Source organism: Xyrauchen texanus, chromosome 42 (assembly GCF_025860055.1).
Source record: "Xyrauchen texanus isolate HMW12.3.18 chromosome 42, RBS_HiC_50CHRs, whole genome shotgun sequence".
Taxonomy (NCBI): Eukaryota; Metazoa; Chordata; class Actinopteri; order Cypriniformes; family Catostomidae; genus Xyrauchen; species Xyrauchen texanus.
In genome coordinates, this window is record NC_068317.1 from 27,134,836 (window position 1) to 27,161,668 (window position 26,833).

Genomic DNA, 26,833 nt, shown 5'->3' on the forward strand with positions numbered 1-26,833 from the left:
CAGACTTATATTCATGTACAAACTTATTCATTAATAATTTAGTATAATAGGTCCCTTTAACAAGTTATGTAGGCCTACTGTAATAACCTACCCAAACAATACCGTCAGATTTTGAGCCCAAACCCGAAATCGCTTACTATCTAATTTCTTCTACTAAGTACTGTTGCAAGAGGCTGTATTTTTGTAAGCATATAGGCAACATTCATATCAAGACAATAGCACACAAGACACAGCAGCCCCTTAGTACAATAGAGCAGAAGGGGTGAAACCACTCCCTTAATGTTTATTTGCTGAAACGTCACCTGGTGCAGAACAATCTGGATTAATATGATGGGATTACACAAAAAAAGCTGTGAATGGAAATATCTTGTTTCACCAACAAAGGCTCACTTTTCAAGGTTAGGTCTCTGTTTCAGTATTATTCTACAAATTGACACCATCTTCTGGACACTCAAAGGTACTACATTATAAGTATTTTAATTAAGGTAAACTGGTGACTTGTAAGTCATAAATGGTATAATATCATAAGATAAAATATTATAAACTTGTCAGTATATTATATATATATATATATATATATATATATATATATATATATATATATATATATACAAAATACATAACATAAAAGTTCATAAAAGTGAATAAATCTAAACATAATCTCTCATTTCAAGAACTAAAGAGAAATATCAAAACCAAATGGATATTAATACAAATGACAAGATCTTTAAAAAATCCTCATGAATGCCAAAGTAATAAGGTTTATTAAAAAATATTCTTTCTAAGCATTATTACATTTAGGCCTAACATCAGCTGAACCTAGAAGAGGCTAAACTTGGTAATTAATTAAGATTGCGATTGCTTTAAAATTGCACATGCTTTAAAAATTGTAAAAGTACATTGTAGAATAAAATATCCTTAATATTATAAATTATTTTAAATCCTAATTTATGTTAAAGTTAAATGATGTGCTTACCCATGGCGTCTGGTCGGATGTGCGAGTAACCCGTTTGTGTTCTTACCTTCATTTAACATTGTATGCTTCAATTTATGTGTAATATTATTAAAGTTATATAAAAGTGTACTCCTGCAGCCGTGGCTCCTTTATTAACAACCCATGGGACTGCTTTGCCAGCTAATTTGCTCATAAATTAAGTCCTGGCGGGACATTTTTATCATCTAAGCTCAAGAGGGTTGAATGAGTGAACCACGACAACATCCCGGCTCGAACACATGCGGTAATTGAGCACCCACATAAAAGCACGAGATATGTTTTTCCATAGGCATTTAAAAAATATATGTAATGTTTTTGGGGTCTAAAGACAAGTACATTTTTCCTTAAAATTAAGAATCTACTAAAGACACAATTCATCCGAACAGCATAAAGATGACTTTAATACTTTTTTTTAATTAAAGCTCCAATTGTGACATCATAATTTTCTGTAAAGCTGCTTTGAGACAATGCATTGTGAAAAGGAATACTATTTTTAGGAATGGAGCAAGTGGTTTACTCTCTCTCTCTCTCTCTCTCTCTCTCACACACACACACACACACACACACACACACACACACACACACACACACACACAAACACACATAAATGCATACATATCCCAGCTAGCCAAATTGCTTTGCCATTACATAACTCGACCATAATTTGATGACCAAACTTTCTAATTGACCAATGACCAAACTGATTACATTGTGACCAGGGCTGGACTGGTAATCTAGCATACCGGGCATTTTCCCGGTGGGCCGACGCACTTTTGGGCTGATCATAATAAGCAATAGCTTATTGTTGGAAACTAACCAGTTGGTAATTTTTGCATTTAATGTTTAGTCTATGGGCGGACATAGAGTAGTATAACCTAATTTATGTCCTCATTTGCCCAACATTAATTTAAAGGCTATTTAAACAGTTGGAGACAGACTGCCATCACTGCGAGGGCATGAATCTCCAGATGCGGCACTCTAGGATCGACCTCGTTCTGAGGGAAAATCCAGCCTCTCGTGCCCTCCCACCCACGTCTTCTTTGTTAAGTCCCGAGGTACCACATGACATGAGGAGGCATGGCAGGGCAGTGAGGTTGAGCTGGAAGAATTAGAGGAGGATCTCGTGAACTTCCGATCTAACGTCCGTGCAATATTTTTTATGAGCTCCAGCCCTCTATTGGAGCGCACGGCCTCATTACGTTTGGCGGCTCTGACGATGGGGATGATGCTGTGTCACTCGCAGCTTCAGGCAGGGGTGGACTGGCCATCGGGAGAACCGTGACTTTTCCCAGTGGGCCGGCCACGAAACGGGGCCGAATGGGCCTTGATAAGTTGAAATGGGCCGCTGCGTTATGCAGAACGGCCCACAACACAGTGATATGCTGAAGGTGGCAGCGATATGCAGAAATCGCTCATAGGCCCAATCCTATGACATCAAAATACTCACTGTTTCAAAAGTATAGCCACAAGACATAAACAGTATGCATGATTACATGATTTAACATGTAAATGTGATAAAATCGCTTACTAACCTTTTATATGCAGTTTTGTCTAATTACAATTTTGTTTCCATGGCGACGTAATGTCAGTTACAATTAAGTTCATCCACCTAGAACAGTTGTCTGCTGCAAAAATGATGATTTACACATCTTTACACATTTTAATAGAAGAATCTTTTCTTGATTAAAAAGTGCTTTTACAAAATTACAAGCTTCACATTTCTGTCTTTAAATACTCCTTAAAATGGCGCCATTCACTTCAATTGTAAGTGCCTTTTTGTTTTTTTTTACGAAAAATAGGGACAAGTTGAAATACATTTTCTGGCAATCAATATTATGCCACAAATGCAGTCGAAATTGTAAAATTGTTCTCCACAATATTCCTGAGTCCCATGACGCTTTGCGGATGATGTGGGCGGAACTTCCGGTTAGGCATAAACAATCGTTATGTTATGTACTAATGCAGCATTATAAATGACAGAAACTTGAGAACAACTGATCACAGAATTATAGTGAGGTGAAAATATTCTCCCCCACCTATCAGTTAATGATTATGGGTTTCAGGATGATGGCCAAATATCGCAAATAGAAGCATTTTAGTTATTTTGTTGAGTCTTTATCCATCGATGAAAGAACCTGAGCAGACTAACCTGAAAAGCTATGTAGCCTATTAGCACCTTCACAGATGTAAAGTTGGACATGTTTTGAGAACAGCAGATAATCATTGTTATTTTAAAGCATATATTGAGAATCTATATGTCAGAACCTGAAGAGTTTGTTGTACTGGGATTATGTACTTACTGCATAAGGGGGGGTCTAGACAGCAGGATGCTCATGTATTACAGGACTCAGGCGATAAGACTGTGATGCTGCCGTTATTTGGATAAAATAAAGTTATTTTGTGGGAGATGAGTGTGTAGTCAGCTCAAGCTAGCTTTATTATTGTGAGTTTACATAATATCCGTATCTTAATTTTATAACCTACATGAAATGTTTTAGTGTTGACTGAACAACTGATCCTGTTGATAGATTGAATTTATTGTTCTTAGGTTAGTAGGAAATAATGATGTATTAGCAGCCACACAATAAACTGTACCATTCAAAAATAAAACATGCAATACAAATAAACATTTATTTTGACATACACAAACGTTCAAGTTCAACCATTAAGCAACTATAAAACAGTATGTATTATTAAAAGCACTAGCTATACAAATACATTTAATTGATACTGAATTCATGTCCACACTGTTTTCCAAATCACTTTTTAACCTTAAGGGAAGACATTCTGCAAAGACACTCAAAAGAAAGGGAATCGCAGGCAAATGCAGGATACAGGAAAATCTGAATAGTTAATTTCAAATGTGATAAAACATCTCACTACTGTACATGTCTCATCTAATAATTATGATCTTCACCATGTAGTATTTATCCATTTAGCATCACAGCATGAACAGTTGAAAAAATCACTAGCCTATCACAGACAGTTCAGGAAAAACACAGTTCCTTTTAATACTCAGCAATAACGCCATTTCAAAACACGTGAAGTGCACAATAAAATATGCTGAATAGAAATGAACAAACTCTCAAAATGAACTTTCAGCACATGTACACATCTGTTAGCACAATATTGTTTATATGTAATTCATTGTGTTTCTGGACGTCTACTGTAGCCAGACTGTAATGGTAGATAATATAACTAATCCCTGCTGTTGTCTTCTTGCCAATAAAGTGAAAAGACCACACAAACAAATTCTTCCAAAGCTTTTTCAAACAGATGTTCCTAAGTCAATCTTTCAGTAGGCAGCCGATGGAAGAAGCAGCATCTGGGGCCGCAGGGCTTTGCGAGTGGTTTCTGATCATAACATTGCTGTTTTAGACAAAACTTTAGTTTTGCATGATTATTAGGATAACCATTAACTGCACACATGGTCCGGGAAATTTATAAGACATCTTACAACATCTAAAAAGCAAGAATCGTTCCGCATGACACACAAGCAAGCAGTGACCGGCTACACATAAAACGGCAACCAATCTAACTTCCGCTAGCCAACCGGAAATCCCGCCCACCTTCCGAAATAGTGGACACGCTGAGAATATTGTGGATAACTTTATACATAAAAGTTACATGGTTTGATCACACTTAAATCATGTTTACATGCATTTTGTTTGTCTTGTGTCTATACGTTTGAAAAAGTGAGTATTTTAACATTCAAAAACGGGCCCTCATTCACTTCTATAGTAAGTAACTTACTGTAACACAGGTTATTGCACTTTTTTTTAAAGGAGGGGCAAGACAAAATATATATATTTTTTGATAATCAATAGTATGCCTAAAATGCCGTTGTTTGAGTTTAACTTGTATTGAAACCAGAATATTACTTTAACATCAAACATATTTAGATTTCAATGCTTATTTCTAATGCAGGCTCTTTCAAGTATGGCCCAAAGATATAAATAATAAAAACTCCAAATAGAACCAAAAATGTTTTCAAAAGTGTTCAGAACAGCGTAAACTCACGTTGGCCAGTAGGCTTTGACAAAACATATGAAAGATCCTGTTCTATTTTATGGTAACAGGCTAAAGTTCAGTGGTCTGATCATTTTTAGTGCACAAAAGCAATTGTAATGCAGTTTCCATGAAATAAATTGAGATCAGAGATGCATATTAGCATAAACTCTGACTAAGACTTCATCTGAAAAGAAGCAAACACAAAGTGCCCATGGATCAAGTTGAACATATTGCTTTATTGAGACAAATGACAATGTAAGTGAAAAATTAAGACACGTGAAAGAATAAATGTTAAAATATTAACAGTACTGTCATTCCTCAGGTATATGCACTTTCCATCCGTTTGTGGGAACAGAATCATTGTGGCCACCTTGGTAAAATATGTAAACCTTGACATGGGAAAAAGTTCCTGTGACATGAAATCAGAACATGGAACGTATCAGTAACAAAAAGCAAACAGTCATGAAAGTCTCTTTCTACATATCCTATGTCAAATATTACGTTTTGACTAAAATGTATTTGCTGTGTCCACACTTTTAAGAGATTGTTTTACATTCATATTTTAAAGGTGTAAAATCTATATCTTCTATCAAGCCAGATACACTTCCTAACACTGGAAGTTTAGCTTTTTAAAGAAAGGATTCGTTTAAAATAAACAATTCAATATAGTTTTGGCAAAAAGACAAGAAAATGTGTGGCTTGGCCAAATTTATACTCTTTGATAAAAACCCTTAAATCCATCTGTGCTGTGGTAATAACCTGCAAGCGGCTTTGCTGTATTTTATACTTTATACACAATTAGAGCTATAATGCATGTTTGTAGGCTCATCAGTAGTTTGCATTTTAAAATAATATACACTCCTGCTTTGTGTTGGTGTGTCACTATTTAATTTAATTTTTAAGATTAAAAAACACATCGTTTAAACAGTCATTCTTCCGAACTTTGGTAGTAACATTGAGAACAAAAAACAAAAACAAAGAGGGTTTATACCCTTTACATGAATATACAATGAACCATGTGTTAAAACGACACTAAAACAAGTAAATTAAAGATGTTTATTAAAAAACAAACAAAAGGCATTTTAAGTGATTGAATGCAAAGGCTAAAATCATAACAAGGATTCTCTCTGAATAACGTAGATAAAAATTCAAGTACTTTGTTCATTAGAAACAGAACCTCTTCGCATCAGAACGACGCAAAGCATTCTGTTATCTCAACCATTTCATACATTTTAATATTTAATTTAATAAAACATATGCGCTCATATCTGTCACCACTGAATGCACGTGTGTACAGTATGAATATTCTACACTAAATACATAGTGACAATTTCAAAATGCATTTGTAAAAGTATTTCTGTAATGTGAATTCTCTCATAAGCTGTAAATCTACTTGGATACATTGACACCTTTTATATTTTTCCATTACAAAATAATAAATATGTAGTACAAACATTTCCATGCTCTCCCAGTGTAAAACTGGTTCAATAAATTATGTATGATGCAGGAAAACTATTAGACACCCACACCCCAAAAGTTGTCGAACATTCACAAGCTCTTATAGAATTCCTTTTAAATCCCTTTTTACAAAATATAACCATTAGTTTCAGTATTGATTGGATGCACTGTACATAAACATATTTAAAACAATTATACTATGTCCAATAAAATTTCCATGTACAATGCAAACATTCCAATAACAACATTGCCACATGCAGTTAACTGTACAGAGTGAACAGTGTAAATTCTGTTTCTTGGGAACAGATTGCAATAAGTATGTAATCTAGTGTGAGTGTAAACCAATTTCATTCAAAAACAAAGCCGGTTCTGTATTGAATGTGACTGAAGTGAGAAAGGTTTCACATTACTGATTCACATAAATCAAACTCAAGCATTTAACTATTTAACACACATTTGCATCTTGCGGGTGTGTAAACGTATTACTCTTAAAAACAAAACTAGATCTATATTAATGTGAATACAGAGAGAATGGTTTCAGATCCGTAAGTCAATCATTACCTCAGGATAAAACATTCAATACATCACTAGAAAAGTGTGATTTTCCAAGAGATTCACAAATAAATCAAGGTCTTGGGTAGACTTGTTTGTCCGTATGGAGGGTCTTTTTCCAACAAACCCTGTAATCTCTGATTTTTAACAGAGTGCAGTTTGGATGATTCTTCAAAGCTTCAAAGTAAACAAGAACATCAGGTGATTTGCTGACCTCTTGGCCCCTTTGCACAGTACAGTGATTCAGAGCGACTGAATGGACTTTGGTGAATAAATAACGTGGTTTACCTGCCCGCAGTTTAAAAAAAAAAAAAAAAAAAAAACAGCCACCGGGGATCAGAATTAAGGCAAAAAACAAACAAGGTTAAAATACGGTTCAGGTTTTTTAGCCGGTGGTCTCGAATAGCGCATTATTTGCACCTGCAATGTACAGTTTTGTGGGAAGCCAGTCTGGTTTTAGGTCTTCTCAGTTGAAAGAACTGGCCACAGACTGAAAATATTGCTCTGAGGCAGTTTGCCTTCTCTGTACTGGTCACTATTATATTGTAGTGTCCCATTTGCCCACTAACTTGGATATCTGCCCTTGAAAACCGACAACAAGACCCCAAACACCGTCCATGCGCTCAATCCATTTTTCCGTTCTCTTGGCTCTCAAATTTGGACTTTCGGTTGGACCGCAGGACTTTATAGCAGCCGCGAGCGATCTTATGCATCCACATGATGTTCATGATGTCCAAGCAGATGCTGGAAAAGATCCAAGCACTGCGGCCGCCGAAGGAGACCTTGTAGAAGGCCTCAGTGCCATACACGGAGAACATTCGGCCATAGTACACCGGCATGATGGCGATCCGCACCAGAAAAAACACAGCCGCCATCAGAACCCCATTAGCCATGTTGGGTTTGGAGGATTTGGGGTAACCTAATACTTCAAAGAACCAGCTGGGAAAAAAGGTGTGAAAAATGACAAAGTAAACTAATCAACCTTCATATAATTCATTATGGTTTGTTCATTTTTTATTTAAAAGGAATATTCCGGGTTCAAAACCATTTCAACTCAATCGATAGCATTGGTGGCATAATGTTGATTACCACAAAAATAAACGTCGACTTGTCCCTCCTTTGCGTTACACTTACAATGCAAGTGAATGGGACTAATCCGTAAATGTTAAAATACTCACTGTTTAGCCACAAGACATAAACTCTACATGTGTTAACACAATTTTAGTGTGATAAAATCGCTTATTAACCTTTTCTGTGTAAAGTTGTAAAACTGGCTATAACTTCATTGCCATGACAACATTGTCAAGAAACTCTAAAACGACCACAAAAAGACCAATTTAAACCATGTACAGCTCAAATAACACAGTTTTAACAGAACAATTAAAGTAATTTTATAAAAGTATAAGCTTCACATTTCTGCTTTTAAACCCTGCAAAATTGGCCACATTCAATTCCATTGAAAGTGTCTCACTGTAACCTCGATTGTTACTTTTTTTTAAGAAAAAGAGGGACGAGTTGAAATAGTTTTTTGTGATAATCAACCTTATGCCACAAATGCTGTCGATTGAGCTAAACTTGTATTGAACCCAGAATATTCCTTTAAGACAACAAGACATTTGCAACCAATTTAACATCTGTAATTCAATTTATTACAGAGAGAAAGAATATTCAGTTGGAAATAATGTAGAGTGAGACTTTATTTCATCCATCGACATTAAATTGGATTACGAAAAATGTGGCAGGTTATAAATATTAAACAAGAGAATACGAGAAGTAAAGCAATATTGCGATTGTGACAAAGAGATTTCATTGGTCCAAAACCACATTTCTAAAATTTGCACATTAAACATAAGATATGTTCTGAGTGTCTGTGATTTAACACAGTATTTTCATTTTAAGTGTGGACAGTCAAATGACTTGCTGTAGTTAAGTAGTTGCAAGTAGTTCCTGGTTAGGACACAATGTAGCAGTGGAAGGTTATGATATTATTGGTTAATATTATTTTTCCCTGTCCGTGATGCTTTGGTTACGTCAACAGAAAAGTTTCAGGAAGAGATAGTTATTGCAGTTTGACGACAGATTCATAAAACAACATCTTTCTTTGCAATAGCGTGCAGGAGCAAAACCACAAGATTGGCCTATAAGACATATTTCAACACAATCAGCAAAATACCTACCGCTGGTTCACACACGGCGTGGAAAACTCTGCAAGCAGACGGAAGTTAGCAAAATAAGGCAACATTCCTTGACCCTGTAACAACAAGGTGAAGAACGTTGGAAGGTTCCTGCACTCAACGATGCTGGACTGACAAAACAATTGTAATTAATTGTGAATGGGCAACTAACAAAACCTCTGTAAAGACAGTTCCTTGCAAATGTGTGTTAAATCATTTACAATCACCCCATGCTGTTTGAATATGCATATTACTTGAGATAAGAGTGTTCAACTGAGTTTGGCTAACAGGCTAAAGCTAGTGGCAACACATCGCATGCGAATAAAACGTTGATTCCATTAGCCGAAAAACAGCATATGCTTTCATTTAATAAAACTAAATCGAAGCGTTTCATTCGGGACAGTGTTACACTTTGAACCTCATACACTAGTAGTCATTTGGTGCAAATCTTACATTCAAATATGTAATTGGTAAACAATTTAGCACAGTCAAACTGCTTGAAAACAAGAGGACAAAAGAAACTACATACTTTTGTGCAGATTACTTATCTTTGGTATTTTTTTAAGTATCTAAAAATATAGTTTGTTCAATGGTTTACAGAAGAGATTAAATTGCCATTTGCTTAATTACAATTCCTAGGACTGGGTAATAATATTGATTTCCCAATGCATTGCGATCTTCATTTGAACAATCTCGATATGAAATCTTAAATCACAATATTGATGTTGAACTCTATTTGGCAACCCTCTACAATGCAAGTAAATCACTTGCATAAGTGATCACATTTCTAAAAATTAACAGTAAATTTTAAATAAATAAAGTGAAAATGTCTATGATTAGCCACTGGCTGGTAAATATTCAGATTTCCTTCAACAGTGATTGAGGTGAGGAGCGGCCAAAAAGTTTAACACCAAGATCCTTTTAGTGTGTTGAGAATAAAAGTTTAATTTGACTCGTTCCATGTAATGGGTGTGTCCAAAGGCGTGATCAAACAATTTGGAACTGAATAATGTCTCTTTTAAAAACAGCTACATGCATTTAATTCTAATCACGCATAGCATGTATGCACCAAAGAAGCAGTGAACTCTCATTATGTTCACTCAACCATAACAAACACTGATATGCTGCCACCATTCTTAAAGAGACAGTACCGATGTAGCATTTGTTCTACTTTATTCAACCCCGATTGCATGTAGCTGTTTTTAAAATATGTAAGGCTCCACAAGTATTGTTTGTTGTAAAACAAAATTGAGCAATCACTCTACAATGGCACTTATTTTAGTTTTTAAATGTAAGTTTAGTGTCATAAGTAAAAATGTATTTCTATGCAAAAAATGCAGTTAGAAATATAGCTGCGAGCAGCGATGGCGGGCCCAAGCCGGTGGCACCGCCACCCCCCGTGCCTTTAGGGTTGCTGTGCACGATGGGCAATAACGTAACCTCACTTTGACTGTCGAGAAGATGTGTGCTGTAGAGCTTGCACTGCAAAAGTGCTCATTGAGGGCACATATCGACCACAAAGTATGCGTGAGCACCTTTCCGATACCTAAAATGAAAAATGAGACACCCTACGGTCTCATGGAGTTAATGGACACATGAAATAAATACACAAGACTGAAAATTCATATGAAGTGTGCCATTTGCGGCAGGGCCTATGACCGTGAACCACAATAGTCACATCTATGAGGTAATTCAAATGTAGAATAATTGTTGATGTCATAGGTCAATATCTTTTGCAGCACTTAAATGTGTTAATCCAGAAGGCCAGTATTTATCTGGAAGTCTTTGTACAGGTTTATCAATGTAATTATTATTTAAGCTTATGTGTTCCTATGATATGCAATGGAAGTACATTTTTATGTTTAACATGGGTGTATTCACAATACATAGCATACAATATAATATCTTAAGATTATTTATCATTATGTTAAGTACATCACACAAATTTGACTGTATTCACCTGTAATGTCTCCAATAAGTACAGTATATTGGCCTGTATGGCCATGATATATTGCCTTAGCTAGACTTTAGCTAACCTATTACATTAGCTAGTAGCTCATGAGTCATGAATGTTAGCAAGACACAAGTTAACTATATTTGCTTTTGGCTAATTAGCTGTATAGTCGAGGCACTGTACACGCCACGGAGGGAGGGAGGGAGGCGGGCATCGACAAAATCTCATCTACCGACCTGATGTTTTGATTTTTTATTTAATAAATATATTTGTTTGACAGGGAAGCTGTGCGTAAACAGGAATATATATATTAATTTATTTATAAAAATAATTAAAAAACACCCCAGAAAAAAGGGCACTTTCTCTCGAGGAAGAAAAAGGGCAGGTGCTCAAGCCCCCTTTGATGTCTATGTGTGCACGTGCCTGAGGGTGAGTAAATGATGAGAGAAATATCTTTTTGGGGTAAACTCATTTTATTTGAAAGACTATCTAGGTACATAATAACACTGCATTGCTGTGACTGTTTATAACTATTTCAAAATGTACAAGCTCACACTTTAAATGGTCAGTGCTTTGATTTTTAAATCATTAAAATAGCAACAGATCAGAGAAAAAAAAATGGAGATTGAGTGATTATTTTTACATTTTACATGCCATTCAAAAACGTGGCATTTTACAACGTAAGAGAAAAATAAAAAAAACTTTAAATAATACCATTTGTACTTTTCAATGACTTGGGATGTCTATGTTCAGGGCGATTTGGAGCTTCAAAGTTCCAACAGAGAAATTCCCTCCCCCTTCCCCTCCCCACACACACACACACAGACAGAATGGCAGGGCCACTATGTCTGTCAGAGAGAGACAGAGAGAAAAAACACAGAACGGGAGGGGGCACTCTGTCAGAGAGAGAAAAATTCCAAGAAATCCACATTCAAACCACAATATCTGACTTTCTGTTGGTCGGAGCTAATGACTGTAAATTAGAAAGTTGTTCGGCTTGACGAGAACAATATACACGCCGAGTTTTGTAACTGTAGATAGAACTAAGTTATAACACACTTTATGTGTCCTTTTTTAGTCCTAAATCAATTTCCTCGCCACGGCCAAACCGTTCGAGATATCAATAATCCGTCCGGAATGTAGCATCCTCAATGTCTTGACTTCATGCCGACTGAGTTGGTGGCGATTGGATTCATTCTCTAGGAGGAATATATATAATTCCAGAGCATGTGTTTCCAAACAACCCATAATAGCCGACTTCCTGTTGGGCTGGCGTAAAACTTAGAGCACGAAAGTTGTTCGGCCCGATGAGCTCTACAAGTGTACAGAGTTTCATATTATTACATGCAAGCATGTTTGATATACGGACAAGTGTTCGAGTCCCATTCCAGGGGGCGCTGTCGAGCTCCCCTGCCACGCCCGGGTACCATCTTCGGCCCGGCCCTGATGGCCGCGGGTTCCGACCCGTGTGCAAAGTTTCAAGAGATTGAGCACGTTAAAGGCCCCAAAACCTTGAAAAACAAAAATAAAAGCATTCTCACTCAACAGCCAAATCATCCCCCTCCCCCCAGACACAGAGAGACGTAGGGTCAGTGAGAGAGGGAGAGAAAATTCTCCAAAACATCCACATTCAAACCAAAATATCTGACTTTCTGTTGGTCTGAGCTAATGACTGTAAATTAGAAAGTTGTCCGGCTCGATGAGAACAATATAATTACTGAGTTTTGTGACTGTGGGTCAAAGTGTAAAACCAACCCCCTCACTTTTGTCAAAAGGTGGCACTACTGAGCCCCTGCACCACGCCCGTTTCTGAAACTTTGCACATGTCTACTGGCTAATAAATGTGATGTGTCTGTCGAGTTTCATGCAATTTCAAGAATGCTAAGAGTCTCAAAAGCATCAAAAAAGAATATTCGAGTTTGAAGCATTGCCGCGGCAACAGTATCCAAGATATCAATAATCCTTTCACATGTCTACATCTGCCGTGTGTTTACATTACACACCAAAAGTATTAAGTAAATCGGGTAAAAATAAGAGGGTGATTTCAAAGCATTTTGAAAGTGACACACTTCCTTCTGCCAGTTGGTGGCGCTATAACTTTGACTCACAATAGTCACATCCATGCGATCGGCCTGTTACAGCGAACACACTGCTGAAGTTTCATCGAGATCAATTAATGTATGCAGAAGTTATAACACACTTCCTGTTTCTCTTTTCGCCCCATCATTTCGTTTCCTCGCCACGGCCAAACCGTTCGAGATATCAAAAATCCGCCAGCAATTTTTCATCCTCAATGTCTTGACTTCATGCTGACCGAGTTTCGTGGCGATTGGTGGAATTCTGTAGGAGGAGTATTTCAAATTCCATTGCATGCGTTTTCCAAACAACCCTAAATAGATGATTTCCAGTTGGCCTGAGGTAAAAAGTAAAAGTATAAAGGATATATGAAACGATGAGATCTATATGTGTACCAAGTTTCATATTATTACATGCAAGCGTGTTTGATTTATGGACCAAGTTTCGGGCGCCGCCGAGCCCCCCTGCCACGCCCCGGTACCAGCTTCAGCCCAGCCCTATTGGCCGCGGGTTCTGACCCTTGTGCAAAGTTTCAAGAGTTTTAGAGCACGTTAAGAGCCCCAAAAGTGCCCGAATAGTCGTAAGAAAAATTATATTCTAACGAAAACAATAGGGCCTTGCCTTTTCAAGGCTTGGGCCCTAAATAAGCTATCACTAAAGCAAATACAGAAGATTATTTCATTACACAAGAAAGACCATGGCTAAAAGTAAATTTCCAAGGCACTTCAATTTCTAACAAACAAAGATGGCAGCACCATTCATAATTTATTTTTTCAGAAGTCACAACTGCAACCTTCTTGGGTGTGGATGAAAGTAAAACTTCACCAAGGGAAAAGTTGACTTATTCAAGAAGGAATTTGGAAAGACCTGTTAGGTCCTGGAAGGTTTTATGGTCTTAAACTGGTGGACAAAAGTTTGGAATAATGAACAGATTTTGCTCTTATCTAAAGAAATTGGTACTCTTATTCACCAAAGTGGCATTCTACAGATCACAATGTATGGTCAGGACAATAATAATGTGAAAAATTGCTTACAATTTGAAAAAATAAAATACAATTCTTAAACTACTTCAAAAGAGTTCTCATAAAAAAAAAAATCCTCCACATGCAGTAATAACAGTTTTGCAGATCTTTGGCATTCTAGCTGTCAGTTTGTCCAGATACTCAGGGTCATTTCATCCCACATTTCCTGTAGCCCTTGCCATAGCTATGACTGTCTCACGCACCTTAAAGTCTAGCTGATCCCACAAAAGCTCAATGGGGTTAAGATCCATAACACTCTTTTCAAATATTGTTGTCCAATGTCTATGATTCTTTTTCCACTCTAACCTTTTCTTTTTGTATTTCTGTTTCAAAAGTGGCTTTTTCTTTGCAATTCTTCCCATAAGACCTGCACCCCTGAGACTTCTCTTTACTGTTGAACATGAAACTGATGTTGAGCGGGTAGAATTCAATGAAGCTGTCAGCTGAGGACATGTGAGGCATCTATTTCTCAAACTAGAGACTCTGATGTACTCATCCTCTTGTTTAGTTGTACATCTGGTCTTCCACATCTCTTTCTGTCCTTGTTAGAGCCAGTTGTCCTTTGTCTTTGAAGATTGCAGTGTATACCTTTGTATGAAATCTTCAATTTCCTTCCAAAACAGCAAAATCTGTACATTATTCCAAACTTTTGGCTGCCAGTGTATGTATGACACTAAACTGAAAATGAGTTTTTGATGGGTCAGCAGTACGTCTGGAATAAGAAAGGCAAGGTGATGACAAGAACGACACCATCCCCACAGTCAAGCATGGAGGTGGGTCAGTCCTGATATGGGAGAGTTGAGGCTTCAAGAAATGGCTATCCTAACTATGTGACTGACACCGTGGACTCTTTCAGGCATCAGGCAATTTTAGCAAAAATGTGATTCCTTCAGAGTCTAAATTGAAGCTCGTGATCACTGGACTTTCCAAGTCTCCTTGTATTCCAAGGATACATCCAAGTTGTCCAAAATCTAGTTCAAGAATGTCAATGAGATGGAAGATTTTGCTCATGGGAAATGTGTAAAAATTCCAATAGATATGTGTCCAAAGCCTGAGAACACTTCCCTGGAACATTTATTTGATGTTATTAAGGGTAAAGGATGCTCCACAAATGATTGACTTTGGGGGTTGAATATTTTTGACATGACATTTGTTTTAGAATTAGTTATTTTTAATTTTTAAATTTGGGTAAACTGAACTCTTTGTTCTCAAAATCACTCAAATGTGTATTTAAAACTTACTTTGACTGTTTACTGAGGTTTTAGTTGATTAGTTTTAATTCACATAACCAGAACGCATTGAAACATTTTGATTGCAACTGTATATATGCAATTTCAAGACATCATATTTATTGATTGAAGACATGGATTTGTAGCTTTTTCAGTATATAATGAAAATCTAATGATAAAATATAATCTGAATACCCAGCCCCAACTACGTAGAGCAGCAATAGGTTGACCTCGCCTCCATTAAATCAAATTTACACTACAATAATCACTTTCTTAATGAGTATTTTTGTCTCGTTTCCCATGAAAAATATCTAAACATCATTAAAACAAGATAAATTGCCTTAAGGAGCAAAATTGCATAATATAGATTTTGAATTAATTAAATTTTTTCTTACCCCATTAGCAAATACTTTTTTCTTATTTTAAGAATAAATAAAAAAAAAAAAAAAACACTGAGGTTTGTGTGGGGTACAAAAATACTTAATACAAGATAAATTATCTCAAAACAAGTGTAATTATCATACGCAATTTTGCTTTAAGTAAATGTATCTTGTTTTAAGGATGTTTCGATATTTTTACTGGAAAACAATACAAAAATACTGTTTAAAAATGACTTTTTGCACTGTGCACTTTAATTCCTCATCAAATACTTGCATTTCAATGACACACTTACCTTTAGGGGCTGCAAAAAAAACACATTAGCATACTTACTCCATTTAATACCATAAAATAAAATGGAAAAATCAGGCTGGCAAGCAGACGCATGCTCGTACCCCTAGGTACTGGTAAGTCCATACTGTAACTGGGCTTCAGTAACTGCTCAGAGTTCCATAACAGCAGGACAGCAGACAAGACGGGAGAAAGTCCATCTAGATCAGCCAAGTCTGGCCCTCATCTCTAAACCCGACTAGCCTAACGTTTACACTGGTAGTTTTTGCATGAAGAGTTTTGCTAGTCAAAGGACGTGAGACTGTGTTATTCAAGAAGTCATGTTAGGTGGGGACAGAGACAGACTGACAGACAGATTCTTGGAAAAAGGTGCAGATAAAATGCAAAAAGGAACGAATGACACAAAAGCAGCAACACCAACATTTAAGACTCGTTTGACATGCACTTTGAAGAACAAATCACACAACACTGACAAATTCATTCGTTTTTTATCAATTAAAAATAATACAAAAATTCAGCCTCTAACAGCTAATTTGCCAGCACTAAAACCGATAAAAAAGGTTTTGTTTTAAAAATGAAGCACAATATAAAAAAGTTATAATAATAAAAATAATTGGTGGGGGTTTATTGCACTTCTAAAATGTTACAAATGACAAGTCTTATTTAGTCTTGGAAGTACCCAATAATAATAATAATAATAAATAAATAAAGTCATTGTAATAAATTATCTGCGTACTAATTTGTTTTATCTAGGGTGTCAATTTAACATGTTAAATTTGTGCAAGTTGTAGTGTACAAAAAGTAATGTCCATAAAAATTAAAGCACATAATTTGTAAAAAAAAAAAAAAAGCACAATTAATCATGCCCCCGACTAGTACGTAGATTCCGTAATAAATTATTTTACAAGCATAATATCATCAGAATGAAACCGCACGTGACAGTTTCATGTTTTTCAGGATTCTAATGACACAGCATATAATAAACACTGCGCTAATGGTATGAAACACTAAAAAAGAAAACAGCGCAACATACACATCTGCATTTTTATTGTATATTAAATTGATTGCTAGCTCTAGTTTTGACACTAACATCATTTCAAAAATAACACAGGAAACAATAACAACGAATGACACTTATGACTCTTCAAAATCGACAGACTTAAGTATTTAGTGGACCCAACAGAGACTTCCATATCGATGTTAAATTAAATCTAATCTTGTTGTAATAAGGATCATTTGGAGCATTTCCATGTATACCTAGGCAGTCATTAAAGTGACCAGTGACAGTATGGTCTACATTTTGACAACAATATGCACGTTCAGTTTCCAAGCGATTCTCAAGTTGCATTCATTCAGTCCAAGTTATTTGAAAGGAAAGCAACAATACAGCCACTAACATCATCAGGCGCTGCCCCAAATGCATTTGTAAGTAACAGCCGTTTTTCTGATGATTTGTAGAAAAAGGATTTCTTTCATTTTCTAAGAAAAATGACTCCAACAAAAATAATTACATGGGTCATTCTACACAACGGTTGCCTTCAATTACCAATTAACAGTTTCTTGAGAAAAGTGTATGAATATTGCATTTGACTATGAATTATGGCAGAACTAGGGTTACCGTCTAGATACGACCCAACTAAATTACTTCTGCCATGATTGTATGCAGTAGATAACTGATTCTTGAAAATGAGATATTTGTAGAACAAGATTAAATTCTCTTTCTGATGTGCACTTTGTAGTGCCCTGTCCTTGATTACAAGGCTAGTAATATCTAACTGTATAACTGTCAGCCATGTTACTGTCCAACCAATCATAGACACATCCCAACTTAGATTAATATATATTAATTTATCTTAGGATGGCACAATGCAATTTATTAATATTAAGACATTCTTTATCTGATAGAAAGTCTTAAATCTTACAGAAATGTACTATACAAATCACCTTTTAAGAATTGAAAAGGCACTCGCTCATAGAATGACCCATGTCTAAGAAGTTATTTCTCCATTACTATGATTTCTCTGCTAATTGTTTTGTAAAATAGAGCATAAGGCCTACGAGTAGTTGTTTATCATTTAGTTGAGGAACAGTGCAACCTGTTCCGCATACCAGATCAAGGCAAGAGTTAGCTGTAATTTTGATTTATGTGGTCCTCTTTCACTGAGCTAACTGTAAAATGCATATTCTGTGCCAATCGGAATGGTGAGTAATCAGAAAAACTTCCCATGACGTGAGGGTGAATCAAGGACTCACTGGAACCCTCAACAGATCTCGAAACAGCTCAACAAACATGCGGTTTCTCGCAGTTGCTCGTCCTGCAGTTGAGATGTGGTTGTTAGGAATAATAAGATAGATTATGGAGAGAGAGTGAAAGGGATGGTTCAAACAAAAATGGAAACTCTGCCATCATTTACTCACCCTCGTGTCATTCAATGACTTTCTTCTGTGGAACACAAAATTATTGATTGATTTCCATGTACTGAATGGGAACATGCAAAATAATGCAAAAGTACCATAAAAGTATAATAACCCATCGCAAAATAGTTTTACACAACTTATACGCTATATTCCATGTCTTCTGAATCTATATGATAGCTTTGTGTGACGAACAGACTGAAATTTGTCATTATTCACTGGTTATCTTCACCTCTAATGAGCTGATAAAGGAATAGTTCAGCAAAAATATTACAATTCTCTCATCATTTACTCTCTCCCATGCCATCACAGATGTGTATGACTTTCTTTCCTCTGCAGAACACAAACAAAGATTTTAAGAAGAATATCTCAGCTCTGTAGGTCTGTACAATGCAAGCAATTACCAAACTTTAGATGTTTTGTGAAAAAGGAGTTATATTTTGGTCTGCTCTCATCCAAAACAGATTAGATTGCTTCAGAAGACATTAATTAAACCACTGGAGTTTTATGGATTACTTATATGTGCCTTTATGTGCTTTTTGAAGCTAAAACGTTTTTGGTCACCATTCACTTGCATTGTGAAGACCTTCAGAGTTGAGATATTCTTCTAAGGATCTTCGGTTGTGTTCTGCAAGAGAAAGAAAGTCATACACATCTGGGATTACATGAGGGTGAGAAAATGATGAGAGCATTTTCATTTTTGGGTGAAATATTCCTTTACCCCTGCAACCAAATCATTGAGCAACTTAGTTCAACTCTAGAAATTAATCAGTTTAATTTGTGAATGATTCAGACCAGTTTCGCAAACAGGATTTGCTGCTTTATTGGAGAAATTTTCAGTGAATAACAACTTAAATTTCAGTCTGCTAATTGTCATTCACTGGAAATCTTCACATTCTTCCTTGCTCTCCTTAGCACTTTTGAGTGTAGAGATCTGTAAATGAACTATTGTTTTAAGATCTTTGTCTCACTGATCTGATTTCTCAAACACAGCTATCATATGGCTTCAGAAGACTTGGAAAGTGCACAAGTTGTATGGACTACTTTTATGGAGCGTTGCATCCTTTTTTGTTGCGGGAAACCTCAGTCCCCATTCACTGTAATTGCAAAGAAAAGATCAACCAGTACATTCTTCCAAATATTCACTTTTATGTTCCATGGAATAAAGATATAGAGGTTAAGAATGATGCGAGGCTGAGATAATGATGAAAGAATTTGCATTTTTGGTTGAACTATCCCTTTAAGACAAAATTTTGGCTCAAAGCAGGGGATGGTATCAAGAGCATGCACACAGGAAATCCTCCACCAACGCCATAGGAAAAGCGAGCATCAATTCATGCACACATTCTGGTTCAGTTGGGCCAGAAGCAGCCAGAACTGACCATACAGTCGCCGAAGGGGTAAGTGTGTCAGAGGGAGAGTAGAGAGGAGAGAATGGACTACTGCATAACCATCAATGAGCATTCCATGCAAAAAATACCATCATCATCATCATCATCATCATAGCCATAGTCAGCTAAAGAACCTGGTGACCTAGAAGGTAACGGTTCAACTGAACCAAGAGTGAACAGCAGTGGTCTGATATTGGTGTAGCCTAGTGGTTAATTATGATTAATTATGATTCTTGTACAAAAAAATACAAATAAAAATAGCTTTGCTGGAAAATGTATGGCATACAATGCAAAATATGACTAATTTTCAACCCATTCTTCCTGATGCCTATCTCACAATTTTGGCAAAACCTTATCTATGTTAGCCAGCTAGATAGTGTTACTTTGGTGAAAAGTTTTAATCAGCAGAATTCCCAACAATGATGTTTAATACATCATAGAAATCCAAATATTTGAATGGCATGTTACAATGTCAATGAATATCGTTTCATCAACTGGCCCTAAACTCTCTCACAATGACCCTTGGCCATCAATATCGTTTAGCCCTGATGACTACAAAAAAAAAGGACCACTCATTCAAACATTCATGTACACTGGCCTGCAACTGTGCCAACTTGGACATATGGGACAACTAACATAGTTTGTGGTTTATAATTATGTTAGATCTCACAGGGTGTTAGTGAGGGGAACAGAGCTTTCAGAGCACCAATTGCACACCTGAGCACCACCGCTGTTTACTCTTGGTTGTCTCTTTCCCATCTTGCCTGCATGTTCTGTTATGGGACAACAGGGAACTCACCAGTACATAGTAGTAAGCATACAATGCTGCCAGGTGGTGGACTACAAAAAACTTGTCTCCTATTGCTCTCCAATAGTAAAATATAAGCAGCAGATCTGAAAAACAGACAGAAAAAAAAAGGGAAAATTAGTTAACAATCTGCGACAAGAAATCTGATTCAATCAATGGACTCTTTTCACAGAATGTGATGATGCATTTCCACTTTATTTAGTAACATAAATGTAGCTACATTTTTATATTTAATTGAAAACACTATTCTTTGTTTTTATTAATGGCAGGGCAATTTAATTCAAAGGTAAAAAAAAAAAACTAGTCACCACCAGGGACTAAAAACGTTTCAAGGAACGTAAACCGTGAATGAACAAAACATTTTTTAAGAACATAACCTAATTTTAGATGTTGCATTCTGTGAATAAAGACCTTTTTAACAACTATGTATATTGACTACATATGCTGTACATGTACGGCTAATCCAGATACAAGGAAAACAATATTAGAGTAAAAAAGAAAATGTCTAAGTTGTTTCTAAGTCTTCAATCAATTATTGTTAGGTATGATGCTGCTGGGTTCTGATCAAGAAGCAGATCTGTAATTAAAATTCTACTTGAATTAACTGCATGCTTGAAATGATTTCTATGCTGATAAATCCACCACACAGGAAGAAATGCAATTGCTTATTTTTGCTAATTTTGGTGAAGCAAGTGGCTTATTTTGGGCTTGTTTTCCAGACCAGGTCCCTTGTTTCTCTTTCGAGATCTGGCAACACTGCAACTGTTATTACACCCACTTTAAAGAAAGTTATTAACCGTTCTTTTGTTTCATTCTAACCGGTTACTATTTGGAAAGGAGGCTGTGAAACGCCCGAACCAGAACGAAAGAAAAAAGAAAAAAAAACATTTCTGATCAGAACAAACATTTTATTTTAGGTCCCTGGTCACCACTGTTGTGATGGGGTTTCCAATACAGCTGCAGAGGAAGTGATGTTAAATTTGACATCTTTCTCTTCTACCTGTTGTAATACATCTCTGTGTTTCCTCTTTTGGAAAGTCATGGTAATGTAATAGTTAATTTTCTTCTTTTGCTGTTGGAGCAAACTGGAATGCAAAAATAATGTTTTCTGTGGTCTCCCATTTACCGCTATAGACGTTTACCCCGCTATAGTTTACTTCCGTGATCCAAACCCAGATATGCGAAAAGGTTTCATTTCAAATGTCTACAACAATCAAATGATCATCCAAAAATGTGTTCAATATCCCCGACCTATGCAATCTCACAAGTAAATGTAGCTCCAGTGGGATTTATACATTCACTACCAAAACTGGCTGTTTTAACCTTGTTTTAAACTAAAACATAATTTTAGGATTATTCTGTAAAGGTTCTCAAATTTTATTCCACGTTCCGTTTATTTCCAAACATTCAAATGTGTTGGGTGAAATATTAACTACTTGCTTTATCGTTGTTCTAGAAACACATGATAGCATCCAGATTCACCCAAAGCTTTACACTGCCGTAAGAAACAAAGTTAAAACAGCCACAGAGAGACTATTTGGTGGTGCACAAATGAATGTTCCTCAGGAGATCCTCAGGAGTGAAATCAGGGGAACCACACAGCTGCTGGAAGCGCTCACCGGATATGAGGTAGCCTGTCGTAATGCTCACATTTATCTTCACCAGAGTAGGATCTCCCCTGTTGGGGTAAAGATGGAGAGAAGGCACTGAGTTCATGATCATGTTTGAAGCAGAGTTCTGTTTGACCAATTCACATCCATGAAGTCACATGTGATTACTAATTAAGGATTTTTTTTTATATATATATATATATATATATATATATATATATATATATATATATATATATATATATTTTTTTTTTATTATTCAGACCGGATCAAAATGAATCACTCAGGCTGATTAATTGTAATAAAATAAAACAAATCACAAAAAATAAATTGCTCACAAACCAGACATCATTGTGGCTTGAAAGCAAGAGCAATATCTAGCATATAACATATTTTGGAGCAGAAAATACATATTTATTATAGACATTAAATTAACTTTTAACTTCTAAGATATTAAATGGAAAGTTCACCCAAAAATATACATTTTCTGACATTATTTCCTCATGCTCCAAATCCGTTTGACACAAAAGTAGAAATTAATAGGCAGAATGTCAGTCACCATTCACTTACATTAAATGGAAAAAAGATGTGACTGAGGCTAACATTCTGCCTAACAGCTCATTTTGACATGACAGTCATCCAAATATGGAACAACATGAGGGTGAATGAATGATGACAGGATGTTCATTTAGTCTAAACTATTGCTTTAATTTCCATTACTTTTTCCAAAATTCTGGATATTTCCAGATTTTTCATGATTGTGGGAACGCTGTGGAACAGAATGAATGAAAGCATCTTGTTTGTGTGTATATAGTAGTGCTTTCCCAGTGTGATGGAAAATACATAGACTATCATTTAATTGCCAACAAAAGCCTTCATCAGCCAACTAAGCACAATGCATCTATGTGAATAATTTCAAAGACATTTTTTTTTTTCTTTTTTAACTCTGGACCTTAACTCTTACTTAATTTACAAATTTTAAACCATGACTTGCACTGCACACAAATAACTAATATTGACATTATATTCACGTTGTTTCGCCAGAGGGCAACTGGCCCCCACAGTGAGTCTGGTTTCTCCCAAGGTTATTTTTCTCCATTAATCAACATCTTATGGAGTTTTGTGTTCCTTGCCACATTTGCCTTCAGCTTGCTCACAGGGTTTCTAAATACAATTATCATTAAAATTGTATACACTATTTACAATCACAGTTAATCAAACTACACATTAATAATAAGACTTTATAGATATTATAAAAACATTTTTAATGCATGATTTCCTGTAAAGCTACTTTGAAACAATGTGTGTTGTGAAAAGTGCTACACAAATAAAAATGACTTGACTTGACGGGGCAGTTTTGACGGCCGAGCGCTCACCATACAGGGTCTTGATTGACAGCCTCATCGAAGAACAAGATGTAGAGGCAGAAAAGGCCGACCAGCAGGGCGTGGAGGGTGGACACTGTCCTGCAGAGAGTAAAAGATTCCCTCCATTAAACACTGCGATAAGTTTACACTTTGTTTCAACCATAGAATAATGTCAAGTTGAAACAATCGAAACGGAGCAATTGACTGCTGTCAATCAACCTAGCGCTGTGGGCGCCACATCTAAAGATCTTCAGTTGCCTGTTCTCTTGGCAGACCCATAAAAATGAGTGTACTATCCCAGCAAGCTTTTCCTCTTATACTCTCTCACTTTCTTTCTGAGGTATGAACTCATTCAACAGTTGCAGTATTGGGAATTACTCTGTACAAATTGAGTCAGCACTATTATTTTGGGTGCGTTGTGCTATTACCTAATTTGCATAATTGGTTTAGTGAACTGGAATTGGTGCATACAAATAAAACCACACTATAAACGGGTGCATTTCATTTTGCATGAATTCCCTGAAGTTTCCTGCATAAACAGATGTGTGATTTTGATTGACAGCCTACAACCTGCTCTCCACAGTGTAATCTGGGTATTTTGCGATACGCTGCGTACTCACCCCTGAAATTTAAAGGAATATTTCACCCAAAATAGAGGGCAGCATAAAAGTACTCTATACAACTTCAGTGGTTAAATCCATGTCTTCAGAAGCAATATGATAGGTGTGGGAAAGAAACAAATCAATAATAGAGTTCATAATTTACTATAAATCTCCACAGCCCTCTTAAGAGCTTTTCTCTGTAAGAATTGTTCTTCTTTGTGTTTGGTGATTTGCGTTCTTCATTCATAACGCTAGCCACCTACTGGCAGGGAGAAGAATTTATAGTAAAAAATGACTTAAATATTGATCTTTTTCTCACCGACACCTATCATATCACTTCTGAACACATGGATTAAACCACTGGAGTCATATGGATTACTTATATGATGTCTTTATGTGCTTTTTGAGATTTTGGCCAACATCCACTTGCACTGTATGAACCAACAGAGCTGAAATATTCTTCTAATAATCTTTGTGTTCAGCTATAGACAGCAAATCAGACACATCTGGGATGGCATGAGCACAAGAGAATGTACATTTTTGGGTGAACTATTCCTTTAACAAGCAGCGCCACTGCGATACAACAGACAGTATTCAACATTATGACTGTTTAAAATGGTTATTACAGTTTGATATGATTTATAATTGTAATTGCACACAGCACTGTGTGAAAGGCAAGACCAAGAACACATAAGACATGAAGGCTATAAAACTGAACAGCTATTAAACATGCTTTTTGCTTATGACACAACCATTGTTATTACAGGTTTTTCCTGGCTAAGATCACTTTTATGAAAAGCTTTAGACCTCAATTAGGTCTCTTAGTTCATCCACAAACATACATTCTGTCATTATAAGTCACCCTCATGTTATTCCAAACCCATATTACTTTTTTCTTCTGTGGAACCACAAATGACGCTCTCCACGCCTCCTTTTGTGTTACACAGAAGAAAGACAGTCATACAGGTTAAGAATAATATGAGGGCGAGTAAATGAGGACAGAATTCTCTATTTTGATTGAACTAACAGTGTCAGAATTATATCATGCATTTGTGTACCTTGAGTTCCACTCGATCTTCTGTTTGTGTGTGAGTTTGAGGAAGCCAGGGCTGATTCTGGACGACGCCCAGGGGCTGACGCTGTGAAAGAGCCACTGGAAAGTACAGAAACTCACCACAGAGATGAGCAGGATCAGCTGGCTGAAGGGGTCCATGGCCACCTGACCCCACTGCAAGAGAAACACCACAACAGATGGGTGAGGGTGCTTCAAATGAGGCCATGAACCTCAATGTGCCATTGAGATCAAACAGTGAACATTACCCAAAGGAAACTGACTACTTACGGCTGAAAAGCAAAGTAAATGTTTAACAGACCAGCCCTCTATTATTACTCAATGTTATCGGGTTAAAACAAATGTGGCGTTGTAAAACCCACGTACTGCATCTATCTCTGACTCATAAAATAGAATTTTGGTTGTGGGAACAGAAATACTCTGGGATTCATTCGTTTATTGCATACAAGTCTTCATACTTACATGCGCGGAAAAGGTCATGTGCAAAATTTTGTTTGTGTACCTAAGTGTTAATATAGTCAATGATATTACTTATGAAAATGTTTAAAAATATTTAACTAGTTTTTTTTATCTCATCTTCGTTAGCTAATAAAGACACACAAAAAGACGATAATTACATGTTGTGTTTTGTTTATCATTTATATATTTGATACTTCATTAAATTAAAAATATTTGAAATTTTTTAAAGTTTGGTCTGTTACAGTCTGTTACTTATTATTTTAATTTGCACATTATCATACTATCAACCATATTGTTGTTTTTGTTCACTGATACATGCCATTTGAATGGGAATAAAATGGACTTAAATGAATAAAAATGTCACAATGAAAAATGTACCAAATTTATAAGGATATATATATATATTAAAAAAAATTTATTAACATTGGTGTAGTTTACGCACATACATTTGTTACTCTTGTTCAAATGTTGACTTAAATGTTGATCAGGTTACTCTTAATGAGGGGGTGTGTGTGCCCTCAGTTAGTAATTAGCATAATACACGCCCAAATCCTCTCCATATAAGGGCTTTCCACACAACCTCATTTTTTTTTCAGTTGTAAATGTACTTTTATTCCTTACATGTGATTTGAGTATTCCACTTTTATTGTAAATTTGAAAAAAAGAAAATTAAGCAAACATACTGATGATGCATGAACATCACGATTAATGCATGAAAACATTTGTGCACAGGTTTTGCGCAGAAATACGTGACACAATATATGACTCAGAGCCCCCAACATCTTTCAAATTCCTAACTGACATTAATGCTGGGAGGCATGATGCAAGAGCTTGTTATCTAAAATTTGAGATACGTTACATAGCCCTGTTACAAAACATGTTGCTTATTATAACCATCATTTGCCATTCATTGGAAGTCAACAGTGGGCTTTTGTTTCCATAAGTCATAAAATATATAATCCGTTATGTT

The 26,833-nt window shown here is 36.1% G+C and overlaps 1 protein-coding gene across 3 annotated transcripts in view; it reads right to left on the minus strand.

Annotated features, from left to right (window-relative positions):
• Positions 1-5,221: 5,221 nt before the first annotated feature.
• The window catches only part of LOC127635112 (TLC domain-containing protein 4-B-like), a 28,376-nt gene continuing 6,764 nt past the window's right edge, over positions 5,222-26,833 (minus strand). The window contains exons 2-7 of one of the 3 annotated variants that reach the window (XM_052114902.1): positions 25,391-25,560; positions 23,740-23,829; positions 22,373-22,431; positions 20,745-20,839; positions 9,193-9,266; positions 5,222-7,954 (exon numbers count right to left, since the gene is read on the minus strand). In XM_052114902.1, the coding sequence (XP_051970862.1) occupies positions 7,639-7,954; positions 9,193-9,266; positions 20,745-20,839; positions 22,373-22,431; positions 23,740-23,829; positions 25,391-25,545 (789 nt within the window). In that variant the 5' untranslated portion in view covers positions 25,546-25,560 and the 3' untranslated portion in view covers positions 5,222-7,638. Of the gene's footprint in view, positions 7,955-9,192; positions 9,267-20,744; positions 20,840-22,372; positions 22,432-23,739; positions 23,830-25,390; positions 25,642-26,833 lie in introns of those variants that run through there. The other 2 variants (XM_052114903.1, XM_052114904.1) reach the window with 2 other exon arrangements.